Source organism: Triticum dicoccoides, chromosome 5B (assembly GCF_002162155.2).
Source record: "Triticum dicoccoides isolate Atlit2015 ecotype Zavitan chromosome 5B, WEW_v2.0, whole genome shotgun sequence".
In the NCBI taxonomy this organism is placed as follows: Eukaryota; Viridiplantae; Streptophyta; class Magnoliopsida; order Poales; family Poaceae; genus Triticum; species Triticum dicoccoides.
The window spans coordinates 279,474,163-279,495,732 of record NC_041389.1 but is presented as its reverse complement, the minus strand read 5'-3'; the positions used below and the strand labels follow the sequence as shown (position 1 = coordinate 279,495,732).

The window sequence follows — 21,570 nt, the reverse complement described above, 5'->3', positions numbered from 1 at the left end:
GATGTGGAAAGAAGGTCCTCACTTTGACTGCAATGCATGCATTAATACCACCAGCAGCAGGGCTTCGCTGCCTGGGACACGAGAGGGGGTTGCGCGGGACGGGGCGCCCATGGCGATGTCCAAGAACGGGGCGCCCATGGCGATGTCCAAGAAACGTCTAGACACCCACGGACCGACAGGGGAGGGCAGCCCGCCGCTTAGAGACTAGACCTTGAGAGTAGAGGGGATGCGTGCGCGGGGAGGAGGGGGCAAGGCGCATCAGAGAAGAAGTTGCCCTGCCGCCGGATATTGACTCAACGTGGGAGGGTAAGGCAGGGGCGTGTCGGAGAAGAGAACAGTCCCCACCGGCCACCGCCGCCATCCCAAGGCCCGGGGCGACTTCGCCAGACAGCCCTTCGTTGGGGACGACGGGAGGGCAGGGAACCGCCCGGTGGCAGCTAGGGTTTTCCATGTGCCCCGCGTCTCGTCTTACAGTCCAATTATCCAACAATTATGTTGTGATTTTGCTAAAAAAAATGTGATTATAGGAGTACATTTTATTTTGTGGGAGGTCAACCATCCAACAACATTTAGCTATAGAAAAACTATAAAAACAAAACCAAATCTTTTTCCCGGAACCAAATCTGCAAAACCAGCTTATCTAAAACGACATTACCATAATCCTCAAATACCAAACACGTTGCAACATTTGTTGTCTAGAGATACGGATCAACTATACACAGGAACAAGATTAATCACGCGCAGAATACATTTCGGTTCACAAAACCGGGGCAGGATCATCATCACTCATCAGGCTCAGGGACACCTGACATGGCATCATTTTCACTATAGCATAAAGGTTTTCCTCGTGTGTACATTCAATCATTGATACAACATAGTAACAGTGTGATAACTGCTCAAAGATAGAGCTTACAAAGACATGTCAACACTCTGGCAGCATTTTAACATGCCTACATATTCCAGTCATTTGTCCAGCCGCTAGTTGCTTCTGCGGCCCTGCCAATCCATTGGAAGCCTTCAGGACTGCAATCCCGTGAGCAAAATAGCACTTGTTAGTGTCATGCATCATTTATTTCTGAACATCAAAGTCATAATGCAACTATGCTGAACGCACACAGGGAAAGGCTTGAACTACTTGAACACCACAAAATAAACAGCAGAGCAAAGTTGACCAAAAAAATCCCCATTCCAGCCCTGAGTGTTAGATAGAAACCTTGCTGGCTATGTTGTTGGAGAGCCAGTCCAGCCCTTCATACAGACCCTCTCCACTTGTGGCGCAAGCACTCTGGATATACCTGTGATAGAATGGAAAGTAACACCAAGCTTATCAGCAAGCCTTCTCCAACTAGCAAAATTATCATCTAGGTATAAAATCAGCAAGGGTCAAATACCAGTGTCGCTGACGCAGAGAGTGTAGACCAAGCTTATCTGTTATTTCAGCAGCATTCATGGCATTGGGAAGATCTTGCTTGTTAGCAAAAACAAGCAATACAGCATTGCGCAGCTCATCCTAGTGACAGTTAGCAAACATTACTGAGGGAATTCGGTAAAAAAAAAAAACATTACTGTGGGAACTGACTTCACAGGCAGACATAGATAAGATTCAAAAGAATGATATACCATTGTAAGGTGAGAAAAGTATATGATAATATAGACTTGTTAGTTATAAATGGTGCAAAATCAAGTTCTCAAAATCACCATATGTAAAGCATGCAAAGTATTCTAGTTGCCGGGACACAGTATTATTGATATCCACAAGATGTACCATGTGCAATAAGATAAGATTCATCATGCTGTAAATGTTTACACATTACTCTGAATGTAATGTTTAATACTTCTATAATACATGAGTTTCCAAAAATTAGACCGCGAATCTACAGAAGATAACACAGTCCAACATTTCAACAGGTATATATAGCACTTGCCTCATTCAGCATCCTGTGGAGCTCATCTCTTGCCTCAGCAATACGGTCTCTGTCGTTGCTGTCAACAACAAAGATAAGGCCCTGAGTGTTCTGGAAGTAGTGCCTCCACAAAGGCCTTATCTGTTTGGAAAATGGCATACATAAATCATCAGCTTGTCTTTACATAAATAGACTTTCTTTAGTAACTGCAAACAGGTGATTAGCATTTTATTCATGTGACGACAAACAAAGAAATAGCAGCCAAAGAGTGACCCAAGAAGAAGAAAAGAGCAAAATCCTCACCTTGTCCTGGCCACCAACATCCCAAACAGTGAAGCTGATGTTCTTATACTCTACTGTCTCCACGTTGAACCCTTGTGTAAACAAAATGTCAAAACGATATCATCAGCGATATAATCCTTACTTCTGCCTCCCAACCAAAACAAGAAAAAACAATGAGTAAGCAACCACAACATTAACCCCTACTAACAGAAGTACAAACATCCTTAATTCGGCAAGTACTTCACTACTAACAGTAGTAACATCTGAAATAGCCATATTGCAATAGAAGGCCCTAATTGGATCGCTAACATCGGTTTGGAGTTAGAAATGCAAATTGCTACTTTTCTCTACTTATTATTCTGGCAAACCTGAACATGTTTGACGATACAGATTCCAGGACAACTTCTAATAGCAACTTAAGCTGCTGAGCCTAACAAAATAGCTCTAACCGAACGAGAGTATCACAAAATCTTTGATTCAACGTACGCACCAGGCACCCACGGACAGACGAAGCAGTAGCTAAACGATAGGGGGTTCAACTGGCACAAGTACAAAATCAATTGTTCAAAGTACAGAACCCAATTGGTACCAGGCTACCAGCACAGAAACCTAGCACACTAGATTAGACAGAAGTGAAAGAAAGCATATGGATAATTCAGTGTTCTAATTTTTCTCATATACTATACTAACGGAGGAAGCAATTCATGCGAGCCCGGCCAGCGGTTCCACCGCACATACGATTTGGGCGTGTGAGCGTAAGCGTGAGCGCGACAGGAAGAAACCGGAGCAGAAAATAGCAGCGCGGTGAACAGCATCGGTACCGATGGTGGGGATGGTGGTGACGATCTCGCCGAGCTTCAGCTTGTACAGGATGGTGGTCTTCCCGGCGGCGTCGAGGCCGACCATCAGGATCCGCATCTCCTTCTTGGCGAACAGCGCCCCGAACAGCGTCCCGAACGACAGCCCCATCGATCTCCCTACCAAACTTCTCCTCCGCCGCCTCCTCCTCTCCTCTTCTCTCCTCGGATGGAATGGAATCGCCCAAAGCACGAGCGAGTAGAGGCTACTGAGACACGGAGGGAGGTGTGGTTGCTTTGGAGAAGAAGAGGAGAGCGTGCGTCCTACGCGAGGCGGAGGGATTCGTTTTGACTGACGTCCGGTGGGCCCAGCATGTAAGCGAGATGTGAGAGGGCCCCCTCCGTGATTTTTGTTTTTTTAAGGGGTTTGTGGGACCAAGCTGCCGCTGAATAAGGGCGGCGGCGGGATGGGAGCTGGGCCGTGGACTGGGCCAAAATTACTTTTTGTGTTTCTTTTGGAAAACCTTCAATTTATTTAGAGGAAAGTATCGTTTTCCCCTGAAATCCTCGGCAATGGACCAATTTCCCCCTCAACTCTAATACTGGATCAATCAGCCCCTCAAATCTGTAAAACCGGATCAATTCTCCCCTAAGATGGTTTCAGACTTGATTTGGAGTGGTTTTCACCCATACCATGCATTTCTCTGGATTGACCGTGCACTTCGCTTCATAACAGTTTGGGTGGAGATGACTGCTTCAGTGCGTCGAGCTCGCCTCCGTGGACGGCATGCTCGCCGCTCGTCGTCTTCTTGGTCTCCACCAGGCTGCCACTGATGTACCCCCACCTGATACCTACAACGTCGTGTCGTTGCTCAGGTCCAACCGCCCGCAAGGGAACCGCTCTGTGTGCCTCGCACCACCCGGACCTGTGCCCCGCTTGGCCGCCGTAGAAGATGAGCTGCATCAGCATCGTGGACGCGCGCATCCGGCCGCCCGCGATCACGCCCTTGTGCCAGGCTTGCATCCTCTTCCTCCGGCAAGCGGCGATGGTGTTCGAGGTGGCAGCCTTGCGGGCATCATTTTGATGAGCGTCTCCAGCGTGTCGGGGTTGTTGGACGACGGCGGCGACGAGATCTTGTCGGCTCCGAGCTCGGTCATAGGCTGTTGCGGCGGAGACGGCTCGGGGCCCCGGTGCCGGCCGCATTTTCTCGCCGGTCTGCGTGGCCGCGTTCGCCCCGGCGCCGCTGCACGCGGCGGCCACCCAGTACTGGCCGAGGTTGAAGGAGCTCTAGTTCTTGCGCGGGCCGTGAGCCCTGCTAATGGCCGCTTTGGGCAGCTTGTTCTCGTTCCCGGCCTGGCAGCTCGAGGTGGAGGAGGACGAGGATGAGCAGGCGAAGGCGTCGCGCGGGTAGGCTGGCGCGGGAAGAAGGCGGAGCAGCTCGGAGCCCTTGAGCACGTACTCGACGCCGCTGGCAGGTGCACGGGATCGTTGGCGGTGAGTCGTGCCAAACGTAGACGGTCTTGTAACTCTGCTTGGAGGACCAAGAGTAGGCGTCTGCCATGCCAGCGCCCCGGAGCACAGTCAGCCTAGTCAACGAGTCCAGTCAGCGAGAAGTGCACGGTCTGGGTCCAAACCACTCAAAATCAACTCCAAAACCACCATAGGGGGAATTGATCCGGTTTTAAAGATTTGAGGGGCTGATTGATCCGGTATTAGAGTTGAGGGGGAAATTGGTCCATTAGAAAGGATTTCAGGGGGAAAACGATACTTTCCTCTCATCAATCATCGTAGTACAGCGAATATCATAAATAAAAAAACACGTTGAGATCCTTAGACCACCCAGCGATTATTTCAAGCCGTGAAGCAAAACGAAGGTACGTCGCCGTCGTCGCCCTTCCCTCATCGGATTCGAACAAAACTTATTGTAGTACATAGTGTGGAAGTCGGCGTGCTAAGGCCCCACAGGATCAATGCACCAGAACAACTATTTGCCGCCGATGACAGAAAATCGTAGATCGGACGGATTCAACCTGTAAACACACGAACGAAGACGTTATCCAAAAAGATCCACTAAAGACCGGCACCGACCAAATTCCTCGAGATCCGCTGGAGACACACTTCCACATACTCTCCGATGATGCTAGATGCACCACCTAAACGGGGGTTGGAAGGAGAGGACATTATTCCTTCTCTAGGGAGTTGCCGCCTCGCCTTCTCGAGCAGAACACAAAACCCTAATCAAACACAAAAAACCACCTAAAGACGAAGCAGGAGCCCTCTCATCGGCAAGGGCCGAAATTCGCCGCGCCTCCATGGCCCTAAGGTCACAAGACATGGGGCAGATTGGTAGCAGCGCCGACGGGAGGCAGAGGGAACCCTAATCGCCTTAGCCTTCAAGAATCGCGAGCGAGGGGTGTGTTATGTTATTTCACACACCCACCTTCTGGTCAAAATCATTGTTTTGACTTCCTCATAGAAGTTTAGCACAATTTGACCCATTTTAAAAGTTTAGCACGATCTCTCGTGCCCATTGTCATACACGAGAATGGTAGGGTTAATGGGCTATCACCATGGTCAACGGCAGTGAACCCTGGTCTATGCTTGCCTGCGGGCGCTGACATGGCAATATTCTACCACCCACGACAATGGTGGTAACATGCATAACACTATTTAGAAATAACGTGAAAGAGAAGCAATTGTGAACATTGTTTTCTTATTCTTTGATTTGGGTATCTACAGTTTTATACCCTCCTAAATGGTGTTATAAGAGGTGTCTTTCACCGAAAGGACACGAGCGAATAGTCACATCCGTTGCCCAAATAGCAATTGTCGGTGGTCAATACGTCCATTCTGCATCATGTTTTCCTAATGTTATTTATAATGTTTTTATGCATAATAATGCTTTTCGGAGTAATTCTAATGCCTTTGCTCTCATAATATGCAAGGTTTACACAAAGAGGGAGAATACCGGCAGCTAAAATTTTGGACCTGAAAAGCACGTTAAAGCGACCTATTCTGCACAACTCCAATAAGCTGAAACTTCACGGAGATTTTTTATGAAATATTTAAGAATTATTGGAGCAAATAACTACCAGAGGGGCCCCACCAGGTGGGCGCAACCCACCTGGGCGCGCCAGGGCCCCCAGGCGTGCCCTGGTGGGTTGTGCCCTCCTCGGCCCACCTCTGGTGCCCATCTTTTGGTATATAAGTCATTTTGACCCAGAAGAAATAAGAGGAGGATTTTCGGGACGCAGCGCTGCCGTCTCGAGGCGGAACTTGAGCAGGAGCACTTTTGCCCTCTGGTGGAGCGATTCCACCGGGGGAACTTCCCTCCCGGAGGGGGAAATCATCGTCATCGTCATCACCAATAGCTCTCTCATCTTTGGGAGGGCCATCTTCATCAACATCTTCAACAACACCATCTTCTCTCAAACCCTAATTCATCTCTTGTGTTCAATCTTTGTACCGGAACCTTAGATTGGTGCTCGTGGGGTGACTAGTAGTGTTGATTACATCTTTTGTATTTGATTACTATATGGTTTATTTGGTGGAAGATTATATGTTCAGATCCATTATGATATTTAATACTCCTCTGATCTTGAGCATGATTATCATTTGTGAGTAGTTACTTTTGTTCTTGAGGTCACGGGAGAAATCTTGTTACAAGTAATCATGTGAGCTTGATATGTGTTCGATATTTTGATGATATGTATGTTGTGATTCCCTTAGTGGTGTCATGGGAACGTCGACTACATGGCACTTCACCTTATTAGGGCCTAAGGGAATGCATTGTGGAGTAGTTTTTAGATGATGGGTTGCGAGAGTGACAAAAGCTTAAACTCTAGTTTATGCGCTACTTTGTAAGGGGCTGATTTGGATCCAAAAGTTTAATGTTATGGTTAGATTTTATCTAAATACTATTCTCGTAGTTGTGGATGCTTGCGAGGGAGGGGGTTTGTTTAAGTAAGAACAACACATAAGCACCGGTCCACCAACATATCAAATTATCAAAGTGGCGAACACAAATCAAACCAACATGATGAAAGTGACTAGATGAAATTCCCGTGTACCGTCAAGAATGTTTTGCTTATCATAAGAGACCGTTTTGGCATGTCCTTTGCCTCAAAGGGATTGGGCTACCTTGCTGCACTTTTGTTACCATTACCATTACTTGCTTGTTACAAATTATCTTGCTATCAAACTACTCGTTAATTATAATTTCAGTGCTTGCAGAGAATATGCTCCAAACCACTTGTCATTTCCTTCTGCTCCTCGTTGGGTTCGACACTCTTATCAAAAGGACTACGATTGATCCCCTATACTTGTGGGTCATCAAGGCTCTTTTCCGGTATCGTTGTCGGGGAGTGAAGCGCTCTTGGTAAGTGGAAATCGGTAAGGAAAATTAATACTACGTGCTGAAATTTATTGTCACTTGCTATTATGGAGAACAATCCTTTGAGGGGTTTGTTCAGGGTGTCTTCACCTCGACCGGAACCACAGTTAGTTCCCCTCAACCTACTGCACCTACTGAAAATATTGGTTATGAAATTCCTTTGGGTATGATAGAATAACTACTAGCTAATCTTATGCAGGAGATGGAACCGAACATCCTGATATGCACTTGATATATGTGGATGAAATTTGTGGATTATTTAAGCTTGCAGGGTTGCTACTTCTTGAGCTTGCATTGGTTTTTTCCTTGAAGAGGAAAGGGTGATGCGGCAAAGTAGAGATAAGTATTTCCCTCAGTTTGAGAACCAAGGTATCAATCTAGTAGGAGAAGAATGCGCAAATCACCAATACATGCACAAACAGTCAAACACTTGCACCAACGCGATAAAGGGGTTGTCAATCCCTTCACGGTCACTTGCAAAAGTGAGATCTGATAGAGATAGATAAACAAAAGATAAAATATTTTTGGGTTTTTTGATTTATAGATCTGAAAATAAAAGATTGCAAAATAATAGACCAGAAACTAATATGATGGAAAATAGTAGATCGAAAACTAATATGATGGAAAATAGACCCGGGGGCCATAGGTTTCACTAGAGGCTTCTCTCTTGAAGGCAAATAATATGGTTGGTGAACAAATTACTGTCGAGCAATTGATAGAAAAGGGCAAAATTATGACGATATCCAAGGCAATGATTATGCAATATAGGCATCACATCTGTATCAAGTAGACCGACTCCTGCTTGCATCTACTACTATTACTCCACACATCGACCGACTCCTGCCTGCATCTAGAGTATTTAGTTCATAAAGAACAGAGTAACACATTAAGTAAGATGACATGATGTAGAGGAATAAACTCGAGCAATATGATGTAAACCCCATATTTTTATCCTCGCTGGCAACAATGCAATACGTGTCTCGCTACCCCAACTTTGTACTGGGTGAGATCACGCAAGATTGAACCCAAAGCTAAGCACCTCTCCCATTGCAAGAAAAACAAATCTAGTTGGCCAAACCAAATTGTAAGTGCATCTAATGCCCCTTATTGATTTTGGTGTATTGAAGACTTATAGGTTAAGGGACTAATATGTTTGTGAGTGTACACAGGCTCTATAAGTCCATGAGGAGTTTGATATTTATGATGAAAGTCGACTCCTACAAATGTATGTCTTCAGCTGAAGACTTTGGTTCTCCTGAAGATTTTGAAAGTGAAGAAATTGGTGTGACCTTGAAGACTTGGATATTCATGCAAGAATTATGAAGCGTGAAGACTTTTGTTTTTGTAGTTTCATTTTCTCTTTCTTGAGTCATAGGAAACACCGTACTGTTTTTTGTAGTTTCATTTCCTCAATCCTAATTCTTTAGTCTCATAGTCTTCAGCCTGCTTATCCTTTTTTCACGCCATATGTACTGTGTGCTTGTTTTCATTTTCATCATGATGACTATGTTGTTGCTCTGTTATGCTTATACCTGAGTACTTATTCATCTGCTAGTGTGTCGTTGCTTAGGAATTTCTTCACCTAGAAATTCCTCAGTGACGAATTTGTAAAAATCGCCTATTCGCCCCCCTCTAGTCGATATAACGCACTTTCAATTGGTATCAGCGAGGTACTCCCTTGTTCTGTGTGATTTTGGTTTAACCACCTAGAGTCTTAGTTATGTCGACTGCAGGAATGATCAAGGTCTCGACTGGGTGTCCTACCTTCGATGGGACGGACTACCCCTACTGGAAGAACAAGATGCACATGCATCTTGTGGCAATTGATAATGATCTCTGGTATGTTGTGGAAAATGGTGTTCCCTCAGTCACTCCGTATGTGAATGTTGTTGATGTGAAGAGATTCAAGCAACACAACTCTCAAGTGAAGAATATCATATGTGGCCATCTGAGCAAAGGACAGTATGGCAGAGTGAGTGCTTTGGAAACTGCTAAGTTGATTTAGGACAGGCTGTCCAAGGTTAACGAAGGAGTCTCCACTCAATGTGACTCCCGAGTTGATGTTCTTCGCAATCTATTCAACTCTTCAAAAGACTCGACAATGAAAATGTTCAGCAAACCTTCGATCGCCTCATTGACATCTCAAATGAGCTTCAAGCACTTGGTGCCACTAACATCGCGGACCATGAGGTGGTGAATAAATTGCTGAGATGACTTGATTCCTCATTCGATACTCTTGCACTGATGATTCAAGAACGAGCAGATTACAAGTCACTAGATCCTGCTGATACCCTCGAGAGGCTAAATACTCATGAGTTCCAGCTTGCTGAGAAGAGAGACCTCTATGGACCGAGCTTTGGAAGATCACGTGCACTGAAGGCAAAGGCTGTCTTTGAATATGAAGGTGAAGATTCTGGTAGCACCCTTGGTGATCCTGAAGAACTGAGCCAGGAGCTAGCAATGCTCGTGAAGAAATTCCAGAAGTTCTCTCGCCATGGTCGCTTTGGAAAGTATTCAAGAAGTGATGATTCCTCATCTCGTGACTACAAAAAGAGGACTTGCGACAAATGCAAGAAACCTAGTCACTACATGTCTGATTGTCCTCAATGGGAAAAGGAATCAAAGAAGAAGAAGTACAAAGATGACGATTCTGATGACTCAAAGAAGAATAAGAAATCCTCAAAGTCCTCGTCATCAAAATCTTCAAAGTCTTCATCTCACAAGAAGAGCAGTTCCAAGAAGGCACGGGCATTTATTGGCAAGGAAATGGACTCTAAAGCTGAATCTGAGGAAAATGTGGAAGAGGAGGAATCTGAGGAGTCAGACTCTGGTGTGGCGAGCCTAGCCCTCGCTACTGCTTACGTCAGCAAGTCCATCTTCAACACTGAAGAAAATCACCTTCCCAACTCTGCTGACAAGAGCGTCGATGACTATGCTCCCACCTATTGCTTCATGGCAAAAGGTGCCAAGGTACTCAAACATTCCCCCTCTGAATCTAGTGAGGATGAATCTGATGACAATCTCAAACCTAGCTATTCCAAACTTGCTAAAATTGCTGTTAAACAACAAAAGGCGTTGGGAAAGATTCAAAATCTGCTAGACAAAAGCGATGACCTGTTGGGTGAGGAATTGAATCGAACTAAGACTTTGATTAATAATCTTCAGAGACTTCAGCTTAAGTTTGAAAATCTTTAGGGTCATCATAACTCTCTTTTAGCTGATCATGAGAAGCTTTCTTATGAATTTATTCAGAGAAAGCAAGACCTTGAGAAGTTAAAAGTGAGTTTTGAAGATCTTCAGAAGGAAAACGATTCATTGCTTGCTCAACAGATCAGTTCCGCTCAGGAAGAATTTATTCCACCATGTCTAAAATGCATTGAGCGTGAATCTGCTAATTCTTCACCTGAATTTTCAAATGCTTCTATTGCTGCAAATTCTTCAACTGTCTCTGTGGTCACAAATTCCTCATCTGAGGATACCACAAGTATCACTGACGACAATGCAGGGTTGAAGGAATTGTATGTGACAGGCATATACAAAAGCCTCAAAAGGGCATCAGACTCTTTGTGATGTGCTCAAAAAGCAGATCTTGAACAAGAGCCCTAGGAAAGAGGGTATTGCCTTTGAGAGGAAACTCAATGCTGATGGGACCTACTGGAAACCTGAGCAGTACCCCAAAACCTCATGGGTTTCTGCGAAAGGACCTCCTGTAGATCCATGCATTTTATCTGGCTTTAGCTGTGAATCTTCATATCCTCTGATGATTCATTTGACTCCAACTATAAACTGTTCAAGAATCAGAATGGTGAAGTATTTGCTCGATATGTTGGAACTAACTGCAGGAACGATCCCCCTATGAAGAAAATCTGGGTTCCCAAAAGGCGCCTTGAAAATCTTCAGGTGAATGTCATCATGACACCACCTATGAAGAATAGGAACCCCATATCAAATTCTTCATATGGATCAAAATCTTCATATGGATCCAAGTCCTCTTATGGACCAAATTCTTCATCTGGATCAAATTCCTCACGTGGATCCAAATCCTCATATGAACATCATCGTGCTAACACTTCTGTTTCGCAGGGAAAGTCCAAAGGCTATGAATATGTGCATTATTCTTCAAACCATTATGTTCATAAGTCCTCGAAGAATGATGTTCATAAGCTCATCCTAACCCCTCTTCTGTGAAACAAAGTGCATTGGCTTCAATGCCATCTTTTTCTTATGGAGCTCGTAGAATGATGAACTCTTTGCCACCCCTCCAGATGTGGGTGGTGAAGAAAAAGAACTAATCTCTTATGCAGGCTCAGGTCTCCAGACGAACTTAATTGTCTGAAGAATTTGCTGAAGACCTGAATATACTTAAATGGACGCAAGCTAATCATGAGGAAATGAATTACTCATTTCTCACGTCCTCATATTGCTATATCTGTTACTGTTGATGAAATTGATATCATATTCTTCACTGATGAAGTATATGGGTTCGTAAGTTGCACTAATTCGTCTGTAGGATGAACAGCCCAAAGCTACTGAGTGGGTCCTCGACAGTGGATGTACAAATCACATGACCGGTGACAGGAACTTATTGATGGACACTGCCTTATCTCCATCTCATCTGAAGCATATCACCTACGCTGACAAAGGCAAAAGCAAGGTATTGGGTTTAGGTAGGGTTGCAATCTCAAAGGATAGACACATGGACAAAGTCATGCTTGTCAAGTCCTTAGGATTCAACCTCATGTCTATCTCAATGCTTTGTGATATTGATATGGTTGTCGTATTTGGAAAATATCATTGCATTGTGCTAATAGAATCTGGCAATTCCAAAGTCTTCGAAGGCTTTAGGAGAGGAGTGTCAGGACCCGATCCTACGTCATGCTGATCCAGCATGTAACACATCATATCACTTTGCAGCCTCGCTCACGGTATTCCCACGGGTGCCACCTTACCTGGCCCGGGACCATTTGCGCCTTTTGGCTCACGTATATGACTGTGTAGATAGCATCCATATGACAAAGAACCCGACCTGACATGACTAGTCGTAAACCCAAGGTGGCGCTAACTTACAAGGACAGGCATACATGACCCAGCAATGAACGTGTCGATCAGCAACGTATGAACCCAAGTCATAGCAAGCTACAAGGACTTAAAGGAACAACGCATGACATTTCCCCAAAGGGACAGACACAGGAACGAAGAAGGACACATGCCAGCCAGCCTAAGTGTTCCGGAGCAGTAGCAAGCTACCATGGCTCAGTGGAAGCACTAGGATACATTTCCCCATAAGAGAGGCTACCAAGAATAAACAATTAGGTTGTCAGATCCCACACATACGAAGCATTTCAAATGATAAACACAATATGCTCGATATGTGCAAATACAACATGGCATCACAACAAAACTCTACAACTCAAAGTATTTATTCAATAGGCTCCAAGGAGCCAGATACTACAAACATGGGTCACATGACCCAACATACAGAGCATACAAGCAACGGAAGCATAACATGTCTGAGTACAGACAACTATAAATGAAAAAGGTTGAGAAGCCTAACTATTCACTAGACCCTCACAAGGCTATAACCTATAAGATCATAGCTGAGGTAACAAGCTAAACGTCGAAGTCCACGCGGAACTACTAGTGAGATTGAAGTCTCTCTGCAAAAACATAAATTAAGCAAACGTGAGTACAAATGTACCCAACAAGACTTAGATCAGAACTATCTACATATGCATCAGTATCAACAAAGGGGGTGGTGGAGTTTGACTGCAGCAAGCCAGGTTGACTCAGTGGCTATCCTGTACTACGACTGCTGGTAACTCTTTTGGGGTGGCGCACACGAGTCCACATACTCACCATATCAATACACCACTATGGATCCGCTCCCGCCTCCCTACGAGAAGGCCATCCATAGCACTCACGCTTATCTTGCGCATTTTAGAGTATCCACTTTCACTTGTCTATGAACTGTATAAGCAAGCCAGTAGTCCTTTACTGCGAACGCGGCTATTCGAATAGATCATGTTAACCCTACAGGGGTGTACTTATTCACACATGCTCTCGCCACTTATCGCCATGTACACGTCATGTATCTTGGCAACCTTCAAGCGAAAGCCTGGCGAGGGTGTCGACCACGACCTGACTAACCACGCAAGACTCTAGTTCAGGTTTATCGCCTATTCGGGTTCCATCCGCAAGGAGATCCAGCTGGGGTGTCACTCACGGCCCCGAACAATGTGTACATGGTTCCCAAGTCCACCAAACAGGCGACAATTGGTACACCCGGCCACGGTGCCTAGTCTGTCCCAAGCCCACCTATACCGGGTGCCACTTGGTAGACTAGTAACACTACCTACAAACACCAGAAACTAGTTGCAACTCCTGGACAGAGATCGAGTTGATTAATAAGTCGAGAGGGGTCGAGTTACCGGAACCCAATGCGTGGTAGCAACTGTCTTGGATCACAAACACGGAACTCAGTTCCTGAGGACGGTTTCAATGAGATAACCCACCTTGTACTCCTACACGGCCTCTCACCGCTACCTTTACCAAATCATGTTCACATACTTAGCTCTCAACAGTAGGACATGTTTCACAACATTCCAATTCATCCCCGATGAATCAGACCCGACTCAACTCTAAGCAGTAGCAGGCATGACAAACAAGCATGAATGAGTAGGCACATCAGGGCTCAAACAACTCCTACTCATGCTAGTGCGTTTCATCTATTTAATGTGGCAATGACAGGTCATGAAGAGGAAAGGGGTTCGACTACCACAACATGAAATAGTTGAAACGTTGTTGTCCTAATGTAGTAAAAGAGAGCAAGATCGACAGGGTGGGATTCTATCGAAATGAACAAGGGGGTTTTGCTTGCCTGGAACTTCTGAAAATAATAATAGATCTTCATCGGTGTCATCAATCACATCGCTGGAACACGTCTACTCAGGAGGAACAAACACCGGCAACAGAGAAAGAACACAATCAATGCAATGCAACAATATGAGGCATGAATGTGACATGGCAATATGCTGTTGATTTGAGCTAACACAACTAGCAGCAATTTAAACGAAGTTGGTTTGAACCTATGGTTCAAATTCAAACTCCACATGTGATTTATTAAATGCCATTTAGTTGAATTATCCTAAACAGTAGCCATAAGTTGTTCTAACATGCATGAAAATACCATAAACAGATTCTTTGGATTTTTCTGATCATTTTTCATATATAAATTATTTCATTTGGAGTTATAGTTTATTTTCTATGAATTGTTTGAAGTTTTAAACATCTTCTGAAATTTCTTGGATTGTTTTTAATCCAGAAAATGGTTAACTGCGTCAGCATGACGTCATGATGACCTCAGCATGTCAGCTAGGTTGGCCAGGTCAAACCTGACGCATGGGACCCATCTGTCAGTGTCACAGGGTTAAAAGGTTTTAATTAAAACTAACTAACAGTTAACAGCGTTGGGCCTAGCAGACAGTGGGTCAGGGGGTTAATTAAGCACTAATGACGGTGCCACGTCACCAGCTACCAGAGTTAGACGCCATCGACCTCAAGTCGTGGCGGAGGATCGCCGGAGCGGCACTACGGGTGACAGTGGTTCAAGCCAAGGGCACTAGGGAGTTGCCCTCGCTCGCTCGCATCCAGGGAAGGCGGTAGATGGTCGCGGGGCAGTGTGTGTGAGCTGGCGGCGGTGGTTCTCGACTAGGATGGAAACGATGGCTATGGCAGCCAAACAAGCACGACACCTAGGGAAAGAGGCAGAGGAGCTCACAGTGAAGCCGGCAGAGGTCTCAGCGGGCTCGGGGACGCTCGGGAGCCGGTGGATCGACGGTAGCGGCACTCGGACAAAGGCGGCGGGGTCGTGGTCGATCTGCTCGTCTCGGGGATCCTTTGGATGTTCTCGTCAGCGTGGAGACGAGGCCAAGGATGGCAGTTCTCGGGGGCATGCTGGAATAGCTAGGGGAGTACGGTGGCTACTGGTACGGCTGACGGCGGCAAGGGGTGCGCTCGGGGTTCTGAGAGAGAGAGTGGCAGGGGAGAGAGAAGCCGACAAGGGGGAGTGAGAGGGGGCGGGGGTGCGTGGCGTGTTCAGGGCGTCGGGGGAGTGAAGCAGGCAGGGTGGAGGTGGCCTGCGCGTGGCCAGCAGGCGGCGAGCACGCGCCTCAGTCCTTCTGGCTGGAGGAAGAGGATGACTGGCGTCGCCAGGTGGGTTCGGCCGGCTACTTGGGCCAGCACAGGAGGTAAGCCCAGGTAGGTTTCTGGTTTATTATTCTTCTTTCTGTTTTTTTTACTTTGCCACTGTTTTCAAATTTAGCAAATTCAAAACAGTGCCAAATATGCTCTTACAATTTTATGTTGCTAGATGGACTTTTCCAACAGCACATAAAACATTTCAAAGTTTTTTGAAAATATATCCCACATATATTTGAATATATTTTCAAATTCAAATAGAACATTATTTTAAATTCAGAGACCAAATAATTCCTTAAAAATGTTCCAGAATTTTGGTTTGGTATATAACCCTTGGCAAAATTCTCAAAACTATTTTTAGGGCCTTTTAGAATCATTGAATGCAATTTAAAGGATTCTTGCCCTTCTTTTAAAATGATTTCTGAGTCTTTCACTTTCCTCAATTCAAGTTTCTAGAAATTAACAGGATGCATGATGCTCACTGATGCAACTATCTCCAAACAATCCTAGGGCTGTGACAACTCACCCCCACTAAACAAGAATCTCGTTCCGAGATTCAAGACGTGAGGTAAGAAGACAGGGGGGAAACAAAACCAACACAATCTTCTCGATCCAACTGCACTTCTCAAAGGTGTTGATTCATTGCTTCATATTAATCTTGACGTCTTGCTTTCGAGATCTTCATCCATCACGACGACAGAAAGAAACTCTATCAGTAAGGATCATTGAAACTCTTCATACCAGGCTATTGGCAATTCACAAACAGTCGTTTGAAGGAATTCGAAGAAATGGCATACTTAGTTTTGGAATGGAACTATGGTTATAGAACAATCGGCAAATGGAAGGCACATTCCGACTGATATAGAAGATATAACCTAGTGTTTGAGCATGCTCTCAAGAACTTAAGCATTTCCATATTCATCAGGGTTTCACTAATATCTATGTCAAAGATCTTGGCAACACTTCATACAACCATGATGAATGGTGAAGGACGATGCAGATACAAGGAAGACATCACTTTCTCTGATTTCACCTTAGCAATTCCAAGGCCACAAAATCTGGATAATCGACTGAGAGACATTTAGCACTCCGCTTCTAATGTTCTCCTTGATGTTCTACATACCAGAGTCATACTTAAAGCATTAACATGGCCATCAAGTATAGGTCGGACTTCGGGAGCACAAACATTCATAAGGAGAAACTTTTAGAATAAGTCATAGAAAAATCCTCATGGGGAGGTGACCAAATTGCTTTATCAAGATACTACAATAATATTTCTTCTGGCTAGGTGCATCCACTTTACGGGAACGTACATCATAGTTCTTGGGAGAAGTTCCAACCATCACACCTGCCTGAGATTCAGGTCTAGTTGATAACAGGATATTTCAGACATCATGTCTGGAAAAGAAAGTTTGAACACAAACCAATGAGATGATGTTGCGAGATTCTCAGGAAATGAGCCACGATAGTAAGCTCCAAAATATGAGCTGGTTCTGCTACATACATGTGAACACGTTGTCCAAGACAAGCATGACCACGTAGAAGTCTTACAACAAAACACTACCAAGTTCAGGTGGGGAACCATCATCAAGGATATCGAAGTCCTTGCATAAGTCTTGCTTAAAGAGAAGGAACTTCTTCTCCTGGAACAAATCAATCAGTGGCTTGGTGTGCTACGGAATACATATAGAGTGGAGGTAATTAATCTACCAAACCATAGTATACTTTGCACTTGCATGACTGACTTGGGACGATTCCAAAGGAAGCAAAAACAATCTTTCTCGGATCCACGGTGGCAAATTACACCAAGTGCACGTGAATTAGCACTACTAGGGAAAAGCCTATACACAGAATCTTACCAGTAGCGCTCCTCAAAATACCACGCTACTGCTATTTAGCAGCAGCGCGTGTTACCAAAACTCGCTCCTGACAGGAAAATAGTAGTAGCGCGTCCACCACAAACCGCGCTACTGCTATAATTGCCATGACCTCGCCCCCCCGCTAGTTATAGCAGTAGCGCGCTGTACTGAACAACGCTACTGCTATAGAAGTTAGCAGCAGCGCGCTTCTAGGGAAACCGCTACTGCTAAGATCAGCCCACAAGTTTAGTCCCACCTCGCTCCGTGAACAGGGTGTTTACCACCTTAAATATGTTATTGCTGAAACTACCACAACCAGTTGGTCTTCACTGAACTCTATGTGTAAAATTTGTGGCCGCAATATGAGTCCTCTCCGTTTCCTACGTCACTACGACCAGAGTGATCTCCCTCTCTTGGAGGTCTCGAATCCGGCCCTGCGGTACTGGTACGTCCTTGGACGGCCCCCAGTCAAGCCCTTTGTTGACCCATGATGTTAGCCGCCGTGGAGGGCCCGGACGAAAGGCAGGTGGTGCCACTTGCCTGGTTCCCCTGGGAGCGGTGATGTAGAACCACTCATGTTGCCACAAACCAAGCTCCTCTTGAAAAGAGCCCTCGGGCCATGGAGCATCGGCCCTCTTGCTTATGACAGCCCCTCCGCACTTTGCCTGTCGCCCCTCGATCATCTTCGGCTCCACGTTGAAGGTCTTGAGCCACAATCCGAAGTGAGGGGTGGTGCGGAGGAAGGCTTTGCAGACAACAATGAAAGATGAGATGTGGAGGATGGACTCCGGAGCCAAGTCATGGAACTCCAGCCCATAATAGAACATGAGCCCCCTCACGAAAGGGTCCGTCGGGAAGCCTAAACCCCGACGGAAGTGAGACATGAACACCACGCTCTCACCAGGCTCGGGGGTGGGAATGACTTGCCCTTGGGCGGGCAGCCTATGCGAAATCTCGCAGGTTAGATACCTGGCGTCTCTCAGCTTTAGCACGTCCTCTTTAGTGGTATGTGGAATTTATTTTGCAGAGCCGGACACTATCCTGGTGTTCACAATCTTCTATGATGTATTCGGAGGAGGAACCCGCCTTGCAATGCTGAAGACAATATGCACGCCGGACTCGTCGTCATTGAAGCCTGGTTCAGGGGCTACTGAGGGAGTCCTGGACTAGGGGGTGTCCGGATAGCCGAACTATCATCATTGGCCGGACTCCAAGACTATGAAGATACAAGATTGAAGACTTCGTCCCGTGTCCGGATGGGACTTTCCTTGGCGTGGAAGGCAAGCTTGGTGATACGGATATGTAGATCTCCTACCATTGTAACCGACTCTGTGTAACCCTAGCCCTCTCCGGTGTCTATATAAACCGAAGAGTTTTAGTCCATAGGACGAACAACAATCATACCATAGGCTAGCTTCTAGGGTTTAGCCTCCTTGAGCTCGTGGTAGATCCACTCTTGTACTACCCATATCATCAATATCAATCAAGCAGGAGTAGGGTTTTACCTCCATCGAGAGGGCCCGAACCTGGGTAAAAACATCGTGTCCCTTGTCTCCTGTTACCATCCGCCTAGACGCACAGTTCGTGACCCCCTACCCGAGATCCGCCGGTTTTGACACCGACACCTACCAATCTATCCCCCTAGGAGCATGCGCCTAGTACTTGATTTTTGATGACTTCTAAAGTTTTGCAATAAGTATATGAGTTCTTTTGACTAATGTTGAGTCCATGGATTATACGCACTCTCACCTTTCCGCCTTTGCTAGCCTCTTCGGTACCGTGCATTGACCTTCTCACCTTGAGAGTTGGTGCAAACTTTGCCGGTGCATCCAAACCCCATGATACGATACGCTCTATCACACATAAACCTCCTTATATCTTCCTCAAAACAGCCACCATACCTACCTATTATGGCATTTCCATAGCCATTCCGAGATATATTGCCATGCAACTTCCACCATCATCATCATGACATACATTACTTTTGTCATATTGCCATTGCATGATCATGTAGTTGACATCGTATTTGTGGCAAAGCCCCCATGCATTATTTTCCATACATGTCACTCTTGATTCATTGCACCGTCCCGGTACACCGCCGGAGGCATTCATATAGAGTCATATCTTGTTCTAAGTTTCAAGTTGTAATCTTTATGTTGTAATCAATAGAAGTGTGATGATCATCATTATTAGAGCATTGCCCAAAAAAAAGAGAAAGGCCAAAAAAAATGAAAGGCCACCCAAAAAAAAGAATATAAAAAAGGGCAATGCTACTATCTCTTTTTCCACACTTGTGCTTCAAAGTAGCACCTTGTTCTTCATGTACTGAGTCTCATATATTGTGCTTCAAAGTAGCACCTTGTTCCTCATGTAGTGAGTCTCATAAGTTGTCTTTTTATACTAGTGGGAATTTTTCATTATAGAACTTGGCTTGTATATTCCTACAATGGGCTTCCTCAAATGCCCTAGATCTTCGTGAGCAAGCGAGTTGGATGCACACCCACTAGTTTTCTTTTGTTGAGCATTCATAGCTCTAGTGCATCCGTTGCATGGCAATCCCTACTCCTCATGTTGACATCAATTGATGGGCATCTCCATAGCCCGTTGATTATCCTCGTCAATGTGAGACTTTCTCCTTTTTTGTCTTCTCCACACAATCCCCATCATCATATTCTATTCCACCCATAGTGCTATATCCATGGATCACGCTCATGTATTACGTGAAGGTTGAAAATGTTTGAGATTATTTAAGTATGAATTAATTGCTTGGCTTGTCATCGGGGGTATAGAAGTTGGGAACATCTTTGTGTGATGAAAATGAAGCATAGCCTAACTATATGATTTTGTAGGGATGAACTTTCTTTTGCCATGTTATTTTTGAGAAGACATGATTGCTTTGATTAGTATGCTTGAAGTATTATTATTTTTGTGTCAATATGAACTTTTGTCTTGAATCTTTCGAATCTGAATATTCATGTCACAATTAAGAAGATTTACATTGAAATTATGCCAAAGTATCACTCCGCATCAAAAATTCTTTTTTATCATTTACCTACTCGAGGACGAGCAGGAATTAAGCTTGGGGATGCCTGATACGTCTCCAACGTATCTATAATTTTTGATTGCTCGATGCTACTTTATCTACTGTTTTGGACTATATTGGGCTTTATTTTCCACTTTTATATTACTTTTGGGACTAACCTATTAACCGGAGGCCCAACCCAGAATTGCTGTTTTTTTGCCTATTTTAGTGTTTCGAAGAATCATAATATCAAACGGAGTCTAAACGGAATGAAACCTTCGAGATCGTGATTTTCCAACCGAACGTGATCCAGGAGACTTGGACCCTACTCCAAACAGTGCCCGAGGAGGTCACGAGGGTGGAGGGCGCCCCCCTGGGCGCTCCCCCTACCTCGTGGGCCCCTCGACGCTCCACCAACGTACTCCTTCCTCCTATATATACCTATGTATCCCCGAACGATTAGAACAGGAGCCAAAAACCTAATTCCACCGCCGCAACCTTCTGTATCCATGAGATCCCATCTTGGGGCCTGTTCTGGAGCTCCGTCAGAGGGGGCATCCACCATGGAGGGCTTCTACATCATCACCATAGCCCCTCCGATGAAGTGTGAGTAGTTTACTTTAGACCTTCAGGTCCATAACTAGTAGCTAGATGGCTTCTTCTCTCTTTTAGGATCTCAATACAATGTTCTCCCCCTCTCTCGTGGAGATCTATTCGATGTAATCTTGTTTTTGCGGTGTGTTTGTTGAGGCCGATGAATTGTGGGTTTATGATCCAGTATTATCTATGGAAAATATTTGATTCTTCTCTGAATTCTTTTATGTATGATTGAGTTATCTTTGCAAGTCTCTTCGAATTATCCTTTTTGGTTTGACCAACTAGATTGGTAGTTCTTGCAATGGGAGAAGTGCTTAGCTTTGGGTTCAACCTTGCGGTGTCCTTACCCAGTGACAGAAGGGGCAGCAAGGCACGTATTGTATTGTTGCCATCGAGGATAACAAGATGGTTTTTTTATCATATTGCATGAATTTATCCCTCTACATCATGTCATCTTGCTTACGGCGTTACTCTGTTTTTAACTTAATACTCTAGATGCATGCTGGATAGCGGTCGATG

The 21,570-nt window shown here is 45.0% G+C and overlaps 1 protein-coding gene and 1 pseudogene across 2 annotated transcripts; both read right to left on the bottom strand.

The window, feature by feature from the left end:
* Nucleotides 1-750: 750 nt before the first annotated feature.
* On the bottom strand, nucleotides 751-3,305 carry LOC119308411 (ADP-ribosylation factor 1-like). 2 transcript variants are annotated; one of them, XM_037584543.1, is made up of 6 exons: nucleotides 3,008-3,304; nucleotides 2,208-2,278; nucleotides 1,926-2,045; nucleotides 1,392-1,510; nucleotides 1,214-1,295; nucleotides 751-1,023 (listed from the first exon to the last, which is right to left on the bottom strand). In XM_037584543.1, exons 1-6 carry the CDS (start codon nucleotides 3,153-3,155, stop codon nucleotides 1,018-1,020), a joined length of 546 nt encoding a protein of 181 aa, XP_037440440.1. In that variant the 5' UTR covers nucleotides 3,156-3,304; the 3' UTR covers nucleotides 751-1,017. The 2 variants fall into 2 exon arrangements, with proteins under 2 accessions (XP_037440440.1, XP_037440438.1); XM_037584541.1 differs by lacking the exon at nucleotides 751-1,023 and having other exon boundaries at nucleotides 1,187-1,295; nucleotides 3,008-3,305.
* A 405-nt stretch (nucleotides 3,306-3,710) lies between these two features.
* The window catches only part of LOC119309389, a 69,892-nt pseudogene continuing 52,032 nt past the window's right edge, over nucleotides 3,711-21,570 (bottom strand).

Excerpts from the sequence above, each read along its gene's own strand:
- LOC119308411 (XM_037584541.1), bottom strand. The coding sequence starts at position 3,155 with ATGGGGCTGTCGTTCGGGACGCTGTTCGGGGCGCTGTTCGCCAAGAAG. Across the intron at positions 1,511-1,925 it reads TCCACAGGATGCTGAATGAG|GATGAGCTGCGCAATGCTGT; the intron begins GCAAGTGCTATA and ends AACTGTCACTAG. Across the intron at positions 1,296-1,391 it reads TCTCTGCGTCAGCGACACTG|GTATATCCAGAGTGCTTGCG; the intron begins GTATTTGACCCT and ends ATTCTATCACAG.